Here is an 18,067-nt window from a genome sequence, read left to right on the forward strand (position 1 = left end):
TCCATTTTAGCTATCTAATTTTCCAAGGAGAAATCTTTATGCATGTTTCGAGAGGCGCTCATTTGGGGATCACGAAAGCCAAAGCGTTTTAGTGGTTAAGTCGAATACCGCCTTTCTCTCTTCATGTTGTGCTGCCATCTAATGCAACCACTTAATACTCTCTGGCTGTATATGATACAAGTTAATTCCACTAGAGGCAGCCTTGCATTAGTATAGTTGTTCAACATTTATTTTGTGCTTTGAATGGACGTTCTTTAAAGTCAGTATATTAATTATGTTAATGAAAATAATGAAAGGAATTATAGATGAAGTTCAATTTGTATATTTTAACGACCATTAAAATAACAAAATCATAATGAAGATATGTTTACGATTCTATTAGAAAGCATTTTAATTTTTTTTAATTGTTTATTTCAGTAATTTGCCCATTTTTTGTTGTCAAAGTGACACGAAAATTTCAAGGTTATAAAGTTTAATGAGACTATGATGTGATTTTTTGGGGTCCAACCAAGACTTAGTCTTATCTGTCTTTGCCAAAATATCTTTTATTTTGTCTGATTTTTATATAATTTTTATTAAAAAATACAACCTCACATTTATTTATTTCATATCATTCGCAGCGCGGTTTTCGTCGCGAAGTGTTTGATGTGGGACACTTCTCTGTAGGAAGGGTAGTGGGGGAAGAATAAAAGTAATTACATAGTGATATTAGATAATTTATCTCTTTGCTCACCCCTTTCAGCTACAACTGGCTTAGTATAGTTATAATCAGCTCTGAAAAAGTACTAAGTTTATAATGAAAAACAAACGTATTACCGGGCCCTATTTTCAAGGAACCTACTCAGCAGGTTTTTAGAAAGCCCAACTGGTGAAAATTAAATCTAAATAAAGTGCCTACAATTTACTTATAAATTTCCAAATTTAATTATATTGATGTCAACTGAATCGAGTAGCGGAAAATATTAAGGCATCGCCTGCGAATTCATAACACTTTCATATTTTTAAGTATTCTAGCTATATGCACATAATGTAAGCATGGTTCATAAACAGGATTACAAACTAGCATAAAATATTATTACGGACCTTTCTTGATTTGATGTCCGCGTCGGCAAAATTTAATCAATTTTATAGGAATACATCCCGCGGATGACAAGTCTCACTCAAAGGTAAATAGCAGGGGGTCTGCTGTTTCTATAAGGAAGCGCAGGGAAAAACCTCAGGGGCTCATCGAATGCTCTCTTCAAAAGGCCAATGACCTCATGCGTCAGCTGTTGAAATATATTGAACAGCGGAGAGGCCCATCAGTAATAAGTGGAAGTAGAAGAGATCTTTTTGAGCCACCAAAATATGTTTGTAAAAATTAAATGAAATTATAAGCAAAGATTGGGGCCGCATTTTTAATGAATTTATAGCAAATGTAAAAAGATGCCCGTTGGGAATAATATCTTGAATGTATTTAGTCAATATTATGACATGAACGTTTTGCTGCAAATCCGATAATAATAACTCAATTGAGATATGAAGAGCTGTAATATCTTATAATGATCTTATTTCTGCAAAATTTTTACTATGAAAATAACAAGAATGGTGGAATTTTTTCAACAAGAAATACTCGTTTGATTTAAAACAGAAAGTTGTATATTTTATTTAATATAGTTTGGAATATTAGTATAAAGAAGAAAAAATCTTACACCCTTAACTCATCACAAAATCGGTATGATGGTAATCTAATTTATATTTATGACCACGCAAATAACTTTTCACCGCGCACAATCTTCGGCTACATTTATAATAGAAAAGTAAGGTGATCCATCTTTGCTCTGACAAATGAGTAAAAAAATCGAGTCTGAAGAGTGGCACGGCATGAAGAGAGAAGGAGATTTTTACGCGTTTTATTATTAGATAAACTAGCATCTCGTATTAAACACATAGAGAATCTGGACAAGAAAGTACACGCTGTCATGATTAATAGCCGCGCGAATCAGCGGTGACATTTTTCACTTGCGAGCGAGGCGTGAACGAATTAATGGCTGGATGTGCGAAAGTGCGAAATCCAATCAAGCAGCAGCATAAACCGTTGGTGCATAATTATTTTTAAACGCGCGCAGCATCAAAAAGCAGCTTTTGTTTGCTGCGACCAAGCAGCAAAGCAGGGGTTTGAATGTGCCGGCTGCTGTGAGAACGGGCAAAAGTCTTTTGTCTTTGGTAATGAAGTGGGAGGAAAAATAAATTGTAGGTACGCGGGATTTTCAGCCCGGCACGGCGGCTGCAGCAACAGGGAGAGGAGCGAGAGAGAGAGAGAGAGAGAGAGAGAGAGAGAGAGAGAGAGAGAGAGAGAGAGAGAGAGAGAGAGAGAGAGAGAACATCATTAAAATGCCCGCTAGAGGAATAATAATTATTCTGCGAGCACTTTTTGCTCCAAATTGAAGCGTGTGTTTTTTCCAGCCGTGTGCATTTCGAGAGAGTCTGCAGGCAGACGGGAAAGATAACACGCGGACACAGCCCATCATAATGAATACGGCGATGTATAAGGACTCGGGATTTTTTCTTAGATGTCTTTGGCTTCTCGAAAATTATTTCAAGTCTTTTCGACGGTAACCACGCTGAACTTAGGGACATGGAATATTTCCACCACATCTCTTCACTGCCACTAATAAAATTGAGTAACATTGAGAGAAAATAACTAAACTTTGCTCATTGTGAGTATAGATAGCTCAATCTAAATCCCCTCAAGTAGTGAGGATCCTTAGATAACAGAAGAATCAAAATCGCACGCAACCTGGAGAGGTACATTAAATAAATGTGCTAATTTAGCAGGTATTAAATCATTTTTCGCCAAAAGGTTATCATTCCATTAATAAGTGTTAAAATTGATTGAATTACCAATAAGATAGCCAACACTTTTGTAATGATTTAGTGAAGTTGGATAAATTGAAAAATAAGATTTCTATAAAGAATAAATAAAGATAAGGTTTCTGCAGAGAAATTACGGTGTGAGGTACCAGAAGATATTTTGCTGTGAGAAGATGCTGTTGCGCCGAAAATGACAAAAGAACGGCTCAAACAGATTGTTAGTGCACTATGGCAGGGTTAATAGAACCTGGTTTGGCAATTAACTAGAATGTTGTTTTAAATAGATCAGCAGATGAAAGAGGGAGTGTATCATTCCCTATGCGTACCAATCTGTGCGTGTAAAGTAGGTTTTGGTGAATTTAGCAAGTACCGCGAGTGTGTCTCAGTCAGATTATATCTCGTATTTGATTGTGAGTGCTTAGCTAATCATTCCAGTGTTCAAGCCTATATTTTCGAGAAACAATAATGACACATTGGTGATCATGCAGATTTAAAAAATTGAAATACTCGAAAATTTTGGAAATAGCCACAAAATCATATTAATTTGATTAAACCTGAAGAACGTTACGAATCGTCCTTTGTATGTGAACTTGATTAACTGTAGAAACTTTTTATTTAGAAAGGGGATTTAAAAAAACAAGCGTTCAAAAATCTTTTGGTTTAAAGGATTTTTAAACATGCTTTTAAATACATTTAGTTAAATCGGAAAACCTGTGGTGATGGTGAACCCCTGATTATTATATTTATTATATTTTCCTATTTTCATAAGAAACTATCATGCAATATATAAAATTAAATCACGTGAAAGAAGTTTATATAACATTTTAAATTTAATAAAAGGTCTAATACTTAACTTTAATTCTATTAACAAACATTGCACAATTTTCCCACCGACAAGCAGAGCAAAAGCCAATTATTGTACACTATAGGACTGTAAACCATTTACACTCAGTGAACTGAACTGATTGAGCCGCAAGGTTGTCTCGCAAACAAGTAAGAACTATGCAACCAGCGTGGCGGTGGTGTTTACCAAGTTGCCTGAAACAATTAGCCAAAGGAGCACCGACTGCTTCATTCAAGGCTCGGAAGTGACGCCAAGCCGCAGCATGGATATCGACATTAATTTCTCGGAAGGTTCGCTTCCTGTCACATTGCAAAGGAGAAAAGTTCCTCGGCATTTAGAGGGCCGAGGAATTTGCATGCAAAAAGGCGGCGCGGCCAAAGGAAAAAAACGCGCGTTGCGGAAGATGAACGTGTTTCGTTATTTACCTGAATATAGCTTATATATGCACAGCTGCGAGCATTTATATTGTTATCCCAGCACTATGCAATGTAAGCAGTCCTGACAAGCTGGACTTTTAGGACTTTATTGTGTGGCTGCTGGAGCGAGCAAAACGCGCTCACTTTTTTCACACTGTACGCTCTTCTGTGTGCTAGTTCTTTCTTCATTTTCGCTTCCTAGAGTCAACAAATTTCATTCATGCACTCTTTATTTTTTTCAAGCAGTCGTCCACTATTTATTCAAGTGAATCAAAAGTGTTTATGGTTCCAAACACCTCTATGAACCCGTTGATATGCCATCGATTGATCTATTTTATTGTAACTCGATTTAATTATTATTTATGTATTTTTCTTATTAAATTGTAAGTCAAAGAACACACGTAGTACATTTCGAACCACGCAAAGTCCAGAAAGACATGCAGACAATCATAGTTTTTGCTCTGTTTGTTTTAATAGTTTGTTGTTGGTGCTGTTAAAACAGACACCTGCTTTGCTCTTCATTAAATGGGTTTAAATGATTAATTATTTTAAGTCGTATAGGAAGTGTACAATATAACCACTTTAGATTGTCAAGGTTTTTACTAACAATTCTGAACAATTTAATTAAAAAATATCAATCTCGTCCACTTGTTTTTTTTGCATACCAAATCTGCTTCCATACAGTTGACATTAACAGAGGAGTATTTTTACTTAATTAATACACCAAAAGCTTAGTGTTGCGTACGAACAGTTCGTAAAAATTTATCTTTTGAAAGGCAGACTATTGACCCTAAATTCTTCTTGAATGAAATGTTTCTTATAAAAATAGTTGAATATTGCCTAGTTGTTCAAATTAAAATTGAAAGCCCATTCCTAACGAGAGTTAAGTGATTTTATAAGACAGATCCTCAAAAGAATGGAAAAGTTCAGATCAAAAAGGCTCTCATATAAATTTGTAGAAGCATTAACCTTTTAAAATTAATCGACATCAATAGCTCAAGATTTTTTACTTCAGAAAATTAAATGTCCAGGAACTGCCTCATCAATATAAGCATAATCTTATTAGGAAGAAAAGTGACTACGATCGAAGCGCACCAAGTAATCATTTCGCCGAACCTGCGAATAATAAGACTGCCATTGCCGCACACAATCAATCCACAAAAATTGCTTCCGTCTGCAAAGCTAGCCGTGGTCTAGCTAATCCGCCAGCCAGCGAGTCGAAGGCTTCTGTCTGTCTGGCTTGTTGACGTTGGCTAGTGTATGAATGCACAAGATTGCTTCCTCAGCAGATCGATTCCTGCTCTATTTTACGCCGCACACAAACGAGCTTTTCCAAGGCACGTATAATGCTTTACGGACGATGACAGTCAGCCAGCCAGCCAGTGAGTGGGAGGTAAAAGTGGAAAAAAGATTGCAATGAGCCAGAGGGAGGGAAAAAGTGCAGATGAGCGCCCGTGAACCCCGCGGCCTGGGAAAGCGACGGGGAGGAGAGACCGCTCTGACCTTGACCTTCACCAAGACTCTTCCGTATCGATTTTGCTAAGTGACGTCATTTAAAATATTATCCCTCACCCTCTGCCTCCTCCTTTGAAAGTACTCTCACCACCGTGTGTATGTGGCACGCACACGTATTGCGGGTGAGCGCGCGCGTGCACCGCTTTCTACCGAACCGCGTGGGCTTTTGCCCTCGTTTTTCTCGCGGGAATTTCCCGAGTTGGAAATTGCTTCACGTGTGTTTCCTAGACTTTTGTAGGTAGAGAAAACTATTTGCATCTGAATGCTCTGCAAAAAACCTTAATCAAACAGCGAGTTCTAATGGAAAACGATATTTTTGTTCCGCATATATTGAGAGCTGAATGAATTCCTTCTGGAATTCGCATCAGTCAGAGTATTTTAATCCCGCCGAGTGTCACTCTTGCTGAAGGTCTAAATGATTTTAGGCGACGATTCTTTTACGTGAAGTGATGGTGCACTTTTGCGAAATGAGAGACTGAGCACAATACCCACGTCGTCGGTGTCTTTCTTCACGTTTTCCTGGAGCTGCTCACTCGAATTGAATAAGCTGCACTAAAATAACGAAAAATGTATCTCTTACACTATTTGGTAAAAAGGTTCTGACGATTCATGGGGTGTCTGGCAAGCTTGAAGCCATCGTTTAAATTTTGATTGTGTTTTTGAAATATTTTAAGGAAACATTCTTTATATTGCTGTATTTTTGGTGTCATCACAGCAAAAAAGTCTACATGCCACACTGTCTCTTTTCTTCAAGTTAATAAAGTCAACATTTTTGCTGCAAATAGAGTTTACAGTGCCCGGAAGAGGTAAAAATAAGCGAGCGTCAAGTGCGACTGGCGGAATTTTGCAACGACGACACTCTCTGGGGAGGATTTCGCAAAAGTCCACCTCACGTCAGAAATACTCCAACCTCAGCAGCAACGAAATCAGTCAGCGAGAGGAGCCAAAAGTGAGTTTGCGAAAAGCCCACGGGAGCACCGCAAGGAGAGAACACACGCGGCTGGAAGAAAAGAGCGGAGGAGGTGGCGGCTGCGGCGGCGGCGGAGGTTGCAGTCGGAAGGCATCAAGCAGGCAAGGAGAAGAAGCAAAAAATAAAAGAAAACGCGCGCGCGGTTCCGCGGATGACCTTGTGGAGCGACTTTGAGAAGAGAGCGAGAGGCCTAGGTATGGCAGCATAGGTGGCTCCGGTGGCTCGCTGGCTGGCTGTGAGTGAGTGCGAGTGAGCCAGCCGCCGGTGTGTTTTGGCTAATGTAAATGAACGCGCCGGGCCGAAAGAGCCGGCCGGCTAGCAGGCAAGCAGGCACAGGCAGGCAGAGCGAGTGAGTGCTGTGTTGCAGTTTCGCCGCCACCGCGTAGTAAAAAGACAAGGGCAAGGCTGTGGGAGAGAGTCGCAGCAGCGCCGCACAAGAAAACACACTGCGAGAGCGCTCGGCGAGGCGGGCGAGCGAGCGAGCTAGCGAGTGAGTGAGGGTTTTCCATTCCATCCGCCGGCGAACGCGCTAACAGTGTAGGGATGGACCTTAAGATAGCAGCGAGTGCGCCGCTCCGCTAGCCATGGATTCGTCGGAGCACGACCAGGCCACCCTGCACTACTTCATGTACCGCAGGGTGCAGCAGGAGATGCAGTTGCACCTGTACAACCACCCCCAGCACCCCGCACCCCCGTCACTCCTTCCGCCCAGCTGCTACTTCGGCATGTACGGAATGCCTCCGATGCCAGCACCCACTGACCTGACCTACAAAAACAGTGACCCTGACGCCCGCGCCAAGGTGGAGGACCGCGACAAAGGTAGGTGCTGCACCCGTTTTGGGGGTTGTCATCGCGCGGAGAGCAGTGCCACTCGAATAACAGCCCACTCGCTGCGTCCGCCTGGCTATTTTGGTTGTGTGCGGTTCAGACGAGGAAAACTTTTCTTCAAGGAAAATAAGGTTTCATTGACGGCATTGACAACTGCGGCGATTTCCTTGAGCGTATTTTAAAACATGGTTTCAATTTTTCTCATTAAGATATTAAGCTTAAAGATAGCTCAGTTGAGGTAAACAAGCTAGAGCGCTCCGAGAGACAGTCTTGAAATTTAATCCTCGTATAATACTAACTTAAACATAGCTAAACGCCTCGTTAAAAGTCAATATTGCCTTTCGGAGCTAATTTAAAATATTCTATTTGAAATATTACGCACGACATATCTACAAATAATATTTTCGGCACCACTAAAAAAAATTGCAACGCAAACGCAATGTCGCAGCGTGGCGCAATAGTCACCCCAAAAATCGAAAGTGCGCCGTAAGTCTCGTCTGTGCCGTGCACCCCCGGCCGCGTCGCGCGAATCCTCCATCCTCTCCTGTTGATAGTCACGTGACTTATGCAGAAGCCACGTGTTTACACGGCAGCATAAGCAGCAGGCGCCACGACACGAGGAGAGCATGCACGGTCCGGTATGCGCGAGATGAGCAATCGCCGGTCCCGGGCCTCAGCTCTCGCACGCATTTTGCGCATTTTTTGCAAGGCTGCGTCATTAACGTGTGATTATTGATTTGGTGGTGCACCGGCGGCCCCGTCTGCCGCCGCTGCGAACATAGCGAAGGGCTCGAATATTCCAGAAGAAATGACTGGCGAGCACTGCGCTCTCTATTTAAAGTCGCCAAACAGCATGGTTGGGCAAAATTGGGCCGAGCCAGGGTGGGCTTCAACCCTTTTAATTCTATTTTCGGCCTGCCCACGAGGGGATGATTGATTTTCTGCGGGATTTCCCTCTCTTCCGACTGCTCTCGAGTGTCAGCCAAGCAATTCTCCGCGTCTGCCCTTTCCCATCATGTTCTATCTACCCTGTCACCACGCCATCGTACTTTGTTTCGCAATGCATCACACGAGATTTGTCGGTTGCTTGTCACCTGCTGCTGCTGCTTCCACTCCAGCTCCGCTGATTCCGACCTTTGTCAAAGTCAAGCCATTTTTGTCCAGTTTTTTCACTTGTCCATGTCAACACACATTATACAAAAGCTCATATCATGGTTGATTTCAAATATCCACAAAACTATCGCTTTAAATTGATGAAGTATTTTTTTGTTGAAAAGATCGCTTGAGAATGCAACGCGGGTTGATGGTTTTATTGCTGAAGCAACTGGCTCTCACAGGTTCTGACAATAAGCGTGACTTCTCATCCAACAATTTTAACACGATTTCCGAGTCATGGGTTAGTAGTCTTACAATTTTAAGTAATCAGGGTTACATTTTTTCTGTTGCATCACAGCTATTTTCTTGCTATTGTCACAGAATCAAATAAGTAATGTTACCCTGCTTATTAAATATAAAATAATAATAGATATGGCTTCATAAAAATAGCAAATAATAGCATAAAAATCTACAGAGAAATACAACAAAAATGATGGTAATTCGCATTAGTAATCTTCCGCTTCAATAAGCAGCTTTAATCATTGTACCCTTGTTATAAAGAAGAGATGGAAAATGGTCATAATGCAATCCTTGAGCTCCAGGTTGGCAGTGGGTGGTATATCGTTATTGACATTTCCCCTGAAGGAAAAAACTTGTCACTTAAAGCGGTATAGAAAAAATAATCATCACATTAATTGTAGGTTGGTTTGTATTAAATTTAGTATTTCTTTATTTATTGATGAATTTGAAACAGGTTACATTCAAAACCACTAATGGCATCAAAGGAACAACGCTGTACAGAATGCCCTCCTCAACAGTAGAAGAATGCCTTTGTTGACACCGTCACAAATTTTGAATTCTGCGAATTCACCTTGCTCAAGTAATAATTTTCGCAAGCCGAGGCTTCACGTTAACTAAGTTTGCTCGGCTCATAAATTTATTCAGCCGACTTTCCCTCTTTCCCCCGCGCCCTCCTTGCGCCCATACAGCATTCGATTACTTTTTCTCTCTCAATTGAAAAAGACGAGCGCAGCGTTCTTTGTGAAATTGAAATCTTGTCTGACAGAGGACTGCCGGCGCTTTTTAGGCGCTCACACACACACACACACACACACGCACACGTAGAGTTGTACACAAGAATGTATTTCGCTGGCTGGCTGGTTGGCTCTTGTGTACCCTCCCATACAATTTTTCGCATGTACCACGTGTGCAAGTGCGCCTCCGACGGAGACTGGCGCTGATCGATAAATTAAAGCGCTCCATATATACTAGAGTGCTGCGGCGCTCTCGCAAATGCATGTTATTGGCAAAAGTATCGAGCACGAAAACTCTTTGCCGTTCGTCTCTGCGATATCTGAAATTACTCGCCAAAGAGTTTGTTGGCAGCAAAAAAAAAGTGTGGAGCAATTTTCTCGCATGACGGCCGGGCTTATGCGACGTATAAGTGAGTATACTCTCTGCGAGCAATTAATGCAGCAATACATGCGAGGCACTATTACACACTTACACTTCATGTGTGAGGTGCTGTTTACTCCGCCGAGAGCGAGTGTACCCTTGCAGCATCACCGTATCAAATTACCCAAAGGATTTTATTTTTCACGTGGCAGCAACTTGATTTTCTCGGTGGAGTATGTAAAATCAAGAAAAAACCCTAAGCAAGTGTGACGTCCACAAATTTGCGCCTGGTTTTAATAACAGCTCTTTTGCATGGCTGCCTCTTGATTGAATATCAAGATATAATGCAATTATGATTTTATTTATTTATGCACACAATTATTTTCCCATATAAAAACCAGCGACGCTTTTTCCGACAAAATCTTTATTTAAGAAAATTTTCAAATTTTGGATTCTTAACTCTACATATTAAGGGAGACTTTCAAATAATTGTTATTTTTAACGACATACTATTCTCATTTATATCATTTTTATGACTTTAATGAGTATTTGACGTGTGACTGGAAAGACGTCTGCTTGTAAATGTGTATATAGTATATGTGATGATGTATTTTTAATTTGATCTTGACAGCTATTCAAAAGTCATTGTAAATATTCCGACTTAATGAATAAAGCAAAATTTGAAACATGAACTTGAAACTTTATTTTTTAAATAATGGCAACTCGTATAAGCTGTCAGAAGAAATGCGAATAAAATTATTAAAATATTAGATATACAAACCATGCACAAATTGTACAGCGTCTGGATATTTTGCCATAATTCTTAAATCGTATTGTTTGAGTTACTTTTATTAAATTAAATACAGCTACTAAATAAGGATAATTTTATTTTTCACAATGCTGCAAAATATTTCCGCTCAACTACACTGGTGGTTGAGGCCCCAATTCATGATCTATTATAGAACATGAGTTGGATTAGGATTTGTCCTTAAATTTCTACGGTCGCATTGATATGTCATGTGCCTGCGTTCAATGGTCAATTTCACTGTCATTTGAAGTGAGAATATACACAGCAAACAACATGCTTGAACGACACTGCATTTCGCACAGATTATAGGCCGTCGAGTATTATTCTCCAACGCCGTCGGTCTTCAGCGTGTCCAAAATCTAATTACACCTGCGAGCAGCAAAGCTCGAGTCCCATCCATAAGCACCAGGCAGCATCTATGTATGTATATTGCTTAATGTGGCCTGCACCCACAACAGCATCCGAATCTCGATCGGCGATGAATGGCCGGAGAGCGCCTCCGACGATGCATGTGTGTATGCTCGTCTGCATGTGTGTATACAGCATGTGCCCGAATGACAATTCGATATCAAATCCCTTACATCCGTCAATAATTAACCTGCATGTTCTCTGCTAGCGGAGGCTGCCTCTCTGTTACCAAGTGCGAGGGACGGACCCATGATGTATGTACGGTCCGCACGCACGCGGCTATGCTGAAGCTAGCAGTAGGTATTTGTACAGCAAATGATAATTCTGACTTATTTTGTGTGCTCTGTGCACAAACATGCTGCTTCCACGATGATTAAACGCAAACAAAGATTTGCTTCTGTATGTGATGGCGCAGGTCAGTTGCAAATGCCACGTGGTGGCAATTATGCTAATAATTGACATTCCAATTAATTCATAATACTAATTTGACCATCGCATACAGCATTTAAAATTTCTACTGATGCTGGAAATAAATTTAAGCTAAATGCTGGGTGCTTGATTTGTATAAGATTGAATTATAAAATAACTGAAAAATGTATGTACATATGGAATTTAAAAATATCAATTTCCTCTTCAATTTTTTCTCATAGCTATGCCCATCCAGATCAAACAAACACAGATTAGTGTAATTAGAAAAAGTTGATTTTAATGTCTAATTATTATTATTTATATTTTTAAAATTTCTTTTTTAAGAAACTTTCCTACAAAATGCTCTTGATTGGGGAGCAGCAGCCCGCAGCCTTCTTTGAGGAGCGCAAAAAATTTCTTTCCAATTTTTTTGTGGTATCAAAAGTAGAATTTAAAATTTTGAAATCATTTCAAATAATTGATGGAATCTTGAGCTTGTGAATTTTCATGGGAGTGTGTTAAGTCGCATGGGAGATGAGAGGCATTAGTTTTATCTCGCTTCTTCTCTTTAATTATTTGTACTCAGCAATTAAGAAGGTAAATAATTTTCAACGTCTGGTAATTCGGAATTTCTCTGCAGCTAGCTTAAGATTTATAAGAAGTACTGCTATTGAAGTCTTAGGAACCGAGAACGTTCCTCTTAAAATTAACATTTTTAGCCCGCCCATCACGACGAAAGAAGCAAAAAACATAATATCAAGTAGAGTCATATTTTTATTCCAGTTTAATAAAACAGCTAATTTACGCTTGCATGTTGTCATTAATTCTGTCGGAATGTGGTTTATAGAGTGCATTAAGTTAATTTCCTTAACAGAACCGTAAATAAATCTCAATTATGAAGATTATTTATATATGCTACACTTTTGCAGCACAGTAATTAAATGTGTAAAAATGAAAGGCTATCTAAAATTCACCAGAATTGACCCAATGCATTGTTAAATGGATCTTTATAAAGCATCCGCTTTAAACTGTTAGAGAAGGGTGCAAAAATTTGCCCTAGATATAGGCTGACTTTGACACCACAATTCTAAATCAAATAGAATTTTGAAAAGTCGGGAAATTTTAATGACGTTTGAATCTTGAGTGGCTTGTTAGAAAATAATGAAATATGTTATTTGAATTAATTTTCGACCTATTATTGGCGGGAAATGAGCGATAGATATGTCATTTTAGGTCTTGCAGACTGAAATAGCTACGATTGCCTCGCTGTTTGCGCACGCAGGACTGTGTTAATGACGACCATAAATAATAATCGCATGAGGTGCTGCTGGACACCCACTTCGCCTTGTCCCGAGTGCTGCTGTGTGATAAAGCCCTCTCTGGCTACGCTGCTCAATGTTCGCCGCCTGCTATTTGTATGCAGGCTATACGGCCGCCACCGCTGCTGCTGCTGCAGCAGATAATTCATCGTTTTCGCGCATTATCTGCTCGCGCATCTCTGATTTTGCAACGTGTTGTTCGCCAGTTCGAAGCCAAAATACTGGAAAATTGCAATTTGCAAATCATAAGCTGGTTGATCATTGATGTCCATCGTTTTGGAAACATTCCTTGATGATTCTTTTGAAACTAATTAACAGCTAAACAAAAAGTTTTTTTATAAATAAAGCTTCAAAATACAGAACACAGTATTGAAATTTTGAAGGTGTCATATATATTTTATAAATTGATAGACACTAATGTACTGCGTTATATTTTGATTAGAGTTATTGTGACCTCAGATTATAGGGAATAATTAACACCACGATTGAAGTTGCTATGTAGCGATTATTTATTTGTGTTAGAGTTGCTATCAAATAAATAAACAGTAAAATAGCACTGTATTTACATGTGTTGGTTAATATTTAAAAAAAGGAGAAATATTCGGGCAATAATTTTCAGAAATGTTCAAACTAAATTCTGACACCAGCCCGTTGGCTCGCACTGTTAAGGCATTTTTAAGAATTTCAAGGCAATGGGAGATACTTGAGCATTTCAGAGACCTAGCACTGCCTGCCCAGTGTCAGAAGATGACAAAAATGTGGTTCATTTATAGAGACTTGAAATATTCAAAGAGTTCAACGGGCTGGAAGGCGCACCGGCGTCGACTCGCCAACTTGCTGGTTTTCGCACCTTTCCAGCGGCTTTACCGACAAATGTTTAGCGTTTCAGAGCAGGGAGGCGAAAAGATTGCCACATTGGGCCCAAGCTCCTCTGCGGCCACTCGGGCCCCATATTATCTACTCAGCGGTGTTATTGGGACCCGGTGAGCTCATAGCCTACGAGATGTACAGAGTAGAAGTTATAAAAAAATAACATAAATGAAATTTTAAAAATTCAAATGAAATTGAAGTTGATAAAAAACAGTTATACAGCAAGTCATTGACTGCAGTATGCTATGATTGCACTTTTCTCTCCATCGACAATAGATAAAAAATTTTACTATGTCAAAAGATTAAAAAAACTAGGCAAGAATAGTAAAACATCAGTCCTTTTCTTTCTTACTCAACTTCTCATGATTAATGGACTAAACACAATTTTAATATCAACGAAACAATTCAACTCCCGACAACGGAACTATTAATTTATCTCGCTCCGAAGCATAATTTTGGCGACTGAGAGCGCAATTCTTTTGCCTCGTCATCGGAACGCGGCTGCAGAGGAACTCGGAAAATTGCGAAAGCTGGGAGCCGGTGGTCGTGCGCGAAGAAAGAAAAGCAACAACGCTCCCAAGCCAGTGCCACTTGGTTACTAGCCGGAGAGGAGCGAGAGCGGTCCTCGGCGGCATGGATGCTGGAGTCGTTACGTCACTCCATACATCAAGCAAGCGGATCAAGGGGCGGCAGACCCTCCCTCCGCGAGGACGCCGCTTCTCTGCCGCCGTCGTGGCCGCCGCGGCCGAGCCGAGCGAGCGAGGGTCGTGCAAGCGGCGACCGACGCCTCATTCGCCTGCGAGACGCGCTCACGCAACAGCCCCGATCGACACGGCCGAAAAGACGCGCGCGCAAATCGGGCGAATCGCGATTTTATTGCTTGGAACGCACCTCGGAACGCTGCTGGGCCTGTCGAAAATAAAGCCGTGCGTGCTGATTGAGATAAGGCGCTATGGTCACGGCGCAGTTTGCATTTTTTTTTATGGTATTTGCTGGCCGCTCTTTTGTTGAACGCATACCACTTATCCAAACCGTGGTTTTCGCTCTGCGGAGTTTGCATATTACTGCGATATATTCAGTTTTGTGGGTACAAAAAATTGGCGAGTCATGCAAACTGCGTGGGAATTTTATTTATTAGGCGACGAATTTATTGCTGCCCGAGAATTTTATTGCTAAAAGAAAACTGTTTTTAAAGACGCAGTTAATACCATCATTAGAGAATTTTCATATCCAATAAAATTTAAGTTTCTGTTCATTTATAAAAATATGCCAAAAAATAAAAGCCATTTTTAAGCAATATTGAAATATTTTTTAATATAAATCAATTGTCAGTAGTGAACGACAGTTTGCAAGTTATTCAGTGGGAATCAAAGCTCATTAAATTTTAGTTAATTGATTTCTATAGGGCTTTTAAATTTAGACGATTTTACTTTGGGAAATAGACGTCCATTTTCAAGTTTTTTTTTATAATTATTAGTTTTAGAGTTGGTTAGGCATTGTTTTCAAATAATCATGACATCGTTTAGTTTCAGCAATTTTTATTTAAAAAATATACTTCTTTATTTCAATGAGCTGAATACTTACGAAAGTGGTCCTCTTGGAATGCGTTAATTTACCACAAAAAATACAATATTAGAAATGAAAATCTAATAACATTTAAAAGTTGGTTTCTATTTTAAGACAGAGGCAAGATCTTTAGAAAAAGATACGAAACAACGTTCCTAACATAAATTGAAATTAAAGAATTCCTGGACAAGTTTAGAATTAATTAATTGTTGAACTAATTTCTCACCTCCCTCTTTATATTTATGTTGCATTATTTAATTATTTTGTTTATGGATAATGGCAATGTATGGGACAAGAGCAGAAGAAACTAAATATCACAATGAGCAGTTGTGTCGGGGAAAAATCATCATATCTTTTCCTACAGTGTGAATTGTATCTACAAACAAAGTTTTATCATGAGAAATGCAATCAAATTTGAACGAGTCAATAACGGCGTGTTTAAAAATATATCAGTGCTTCTATTTTTACCATGAATTGAATTATGTTAAAAATAATTTTTTAAATTCCACTGTTATATTTTCTCTATACTTGCAAATATATATCTAGCAAAGCAATTTTGTCGTTAATTTATTAAAGCGGATCCCGTGTAATAATTCATATAAATAAAAATCGAAAAATAAAAACACGAAACATCGGAGTAAACTTATTTAGAATTCTGATGCGGTTGAAATCCAGGTCTCAAAAAAAATTCTGTACCAGACTCATGTTACCAACAACACAAGCCGGATTGTATTAAGTTACTTGCGGAGTACGAGGACTATAGGAAGTAACAAAATTCAATTTTCCCAGCAGCAAGCCCTGCGCAGGTGATTTACAGCACAATTGCACACTCGCTCGCATTAGGCGTTCCAGCAGATTTACTTTAATTATGGTCTGCCTCATAAATGAAGTAATAGGCAAGCGGTGCCCTTCAGTTGGGCGAAGATGACGGCCGTAAAATATATATGCGACTGGCATGAGATCAAAATAATGCACTCTGCGTGTGCTAGAGCCCTAACTGACTCATGAGATAATACACCATACTTTAATGCATTGTATGTATGCACCCAGAGACTGCATTTACAATACACCGAGTATCATCATAAACACACGCGGCGGACAATCGGCGATGATGATTATAATTAGGCATCATTGGCGGGCGCAGGCCAACTTTATTATCGGCGTTCTGAGTGGATTTTAACGGCGCCTCGCCAATCGGCCGCTTGCGTTATTGGCTCGCCCGAATTTACTCCTGCGAATTTATTTTCCGCCCATAACACTTACAGGTCTCGCCCGACGACCAGCGACAAACAACACACTGACATTCGAGTTTTGATATTCAAATTGACTGTTAGCAACTAATGGAAAAGGAAATGGCGTGCTTTTGTCATGTTGTGCTCGTTTTGCAAAAGCCGCGGCTAAATTTACCAATCCACGACGTCGTTTGCGCTCGACTTTGATCCCTCTTTTGGGTATTTTTTGGCTCCAATAAACCATTTTCAATTTTAAAATTGTAATGGATCATGATTCTTTCAGTAATGGTGCTCACTGGCTTGTTGTTAATTTTCAAAGGCATCACCATTTTATGTACGAGGAAAAAGTGTCTGCATATTCAGAAAAATCGTTTAATAAAATCAAATATTTTGGCGGCATTCGTCAAAAGAGAAATGTGTATTTTCAGGTGCATAATTTAGTTTTCCCCTCTAATAAAAACATAATCTAAATATGGGGTTCAGAGGATATCCTCATCAAGGTTTTACTTTGAATTACCGAGAGCAATAGCTTCAAGATCATGATTTATTACGCTGAGAGGAAAATTTTCTTTGCAAGACATGACGCACGGTTGGATAGATCGCAAGGAGATGAAGATTTGAAATCTGCAAGAAATACCGATCAAGCCTCTTGTAAATTGTTGAGAAAATTGATGAAGTCTTTATTATGATTATTGCAGCTTGGCCATTGTAGAGGCAAATTAATCCTACATTACACCAATACTGATTAGCATTGCAATATGTTATTGTTGCAATAATTTTCCTCGAAATGTTGGATAACTGGAAGTTTGGAAAGCCAAGAAAAATTTAACTGGACCGACTTTGAATCGCCGTAATTAATCCAGCACATTGGTGTTGCACTGCGCGGTGTCGATCGAGCTTTGCGCTCCAGATCAGCCGCAATCATCAACTACCAAAAATCTAATATTTTGTCATACTGTACACTCTGTTGCACGGGAATTGTCGAACGCATTGTTCAGACAAGGGCAAATGAAAAGGAGCGTGAACTCCTATTCCACTTTAAGAAATGCAACAGCGAGGACAGCGAGTTTGAAATTATTTTGGTCTGAAATTTAAACGAGTTCGTTTATCAGCAGAAAGGAAAATACTTTGGGTGACACATTTTGTCTTTGATTTTAAATTATGGAGACTCAATCGCGACCGAATTAAACCCGTGTCAAATGAGGCAAACCTTTTTGTGATTAGTCGAGCAGAACTAGGCGTCTTTTGTTCTTTCGCGTGGGCCCTACGCGGACGCAGTTACTGCTTCGCATCAAAATTCTTCATTTTTCTTCTCATTTTGCCGGCCAAGGGAAGTTCTCCAGACTTCCTTACTCCACACAGACAGGGAGGCTCTTAGGCGAAATTATCGCGGCCGCTGACACGAACGGGGATAAACTTGAAAAATTCTTCAAGCTGGTGCGATGGTCAATTGTTACTCTTGACTGTTGGTTGATGCTGATGACTACTGTTGAAAATTCTTGCGTTCTAACGGTTACTTCTTGTCATGCTGCTCATCAGC

At 39.8% G+C, this 18,067-nt stretch overlaps 1 protein-coding gene across 1 annotated transcript in view; it reads left to right on the forward strand.

The window, feature by feature from the left end:
* The first annotated feature begins 6,801 nt into the window (after positions 1-6,801).
* Positions 6,802-18,067, forward strand: part of wge (winged eye) — a 106,450-nt gene continuing 95,184 nt past the window's right edge. The window contains exon 1 of the mRNA XM_065483843.1: positions 6,802-7,417. Coding sequence (XP_065339915.1) covers positions 7,183-7,417 — 235 coding nt within the window. The 5' untranslated portion in view covers positions 6,802-7,182. The remainder of the gene's footprint in view (positions 7,418-18,067) is intronic.

Source organism: Cloeon dipterum, chromosome 3, assembly GCF_949628265.1.
Source record: "Cloeon dipterum chromosome 3, ieCloDipt1.1, whole genome shotgun sequence".
In the NCBI taxonomy this organism is placed as follows: domain Eukaryota; kingdom Metazoa; phylum Arthropoda; class Insecta; order Ephemeroptera; family Baetidae; genus Cloeon; species Cloeon dipterum.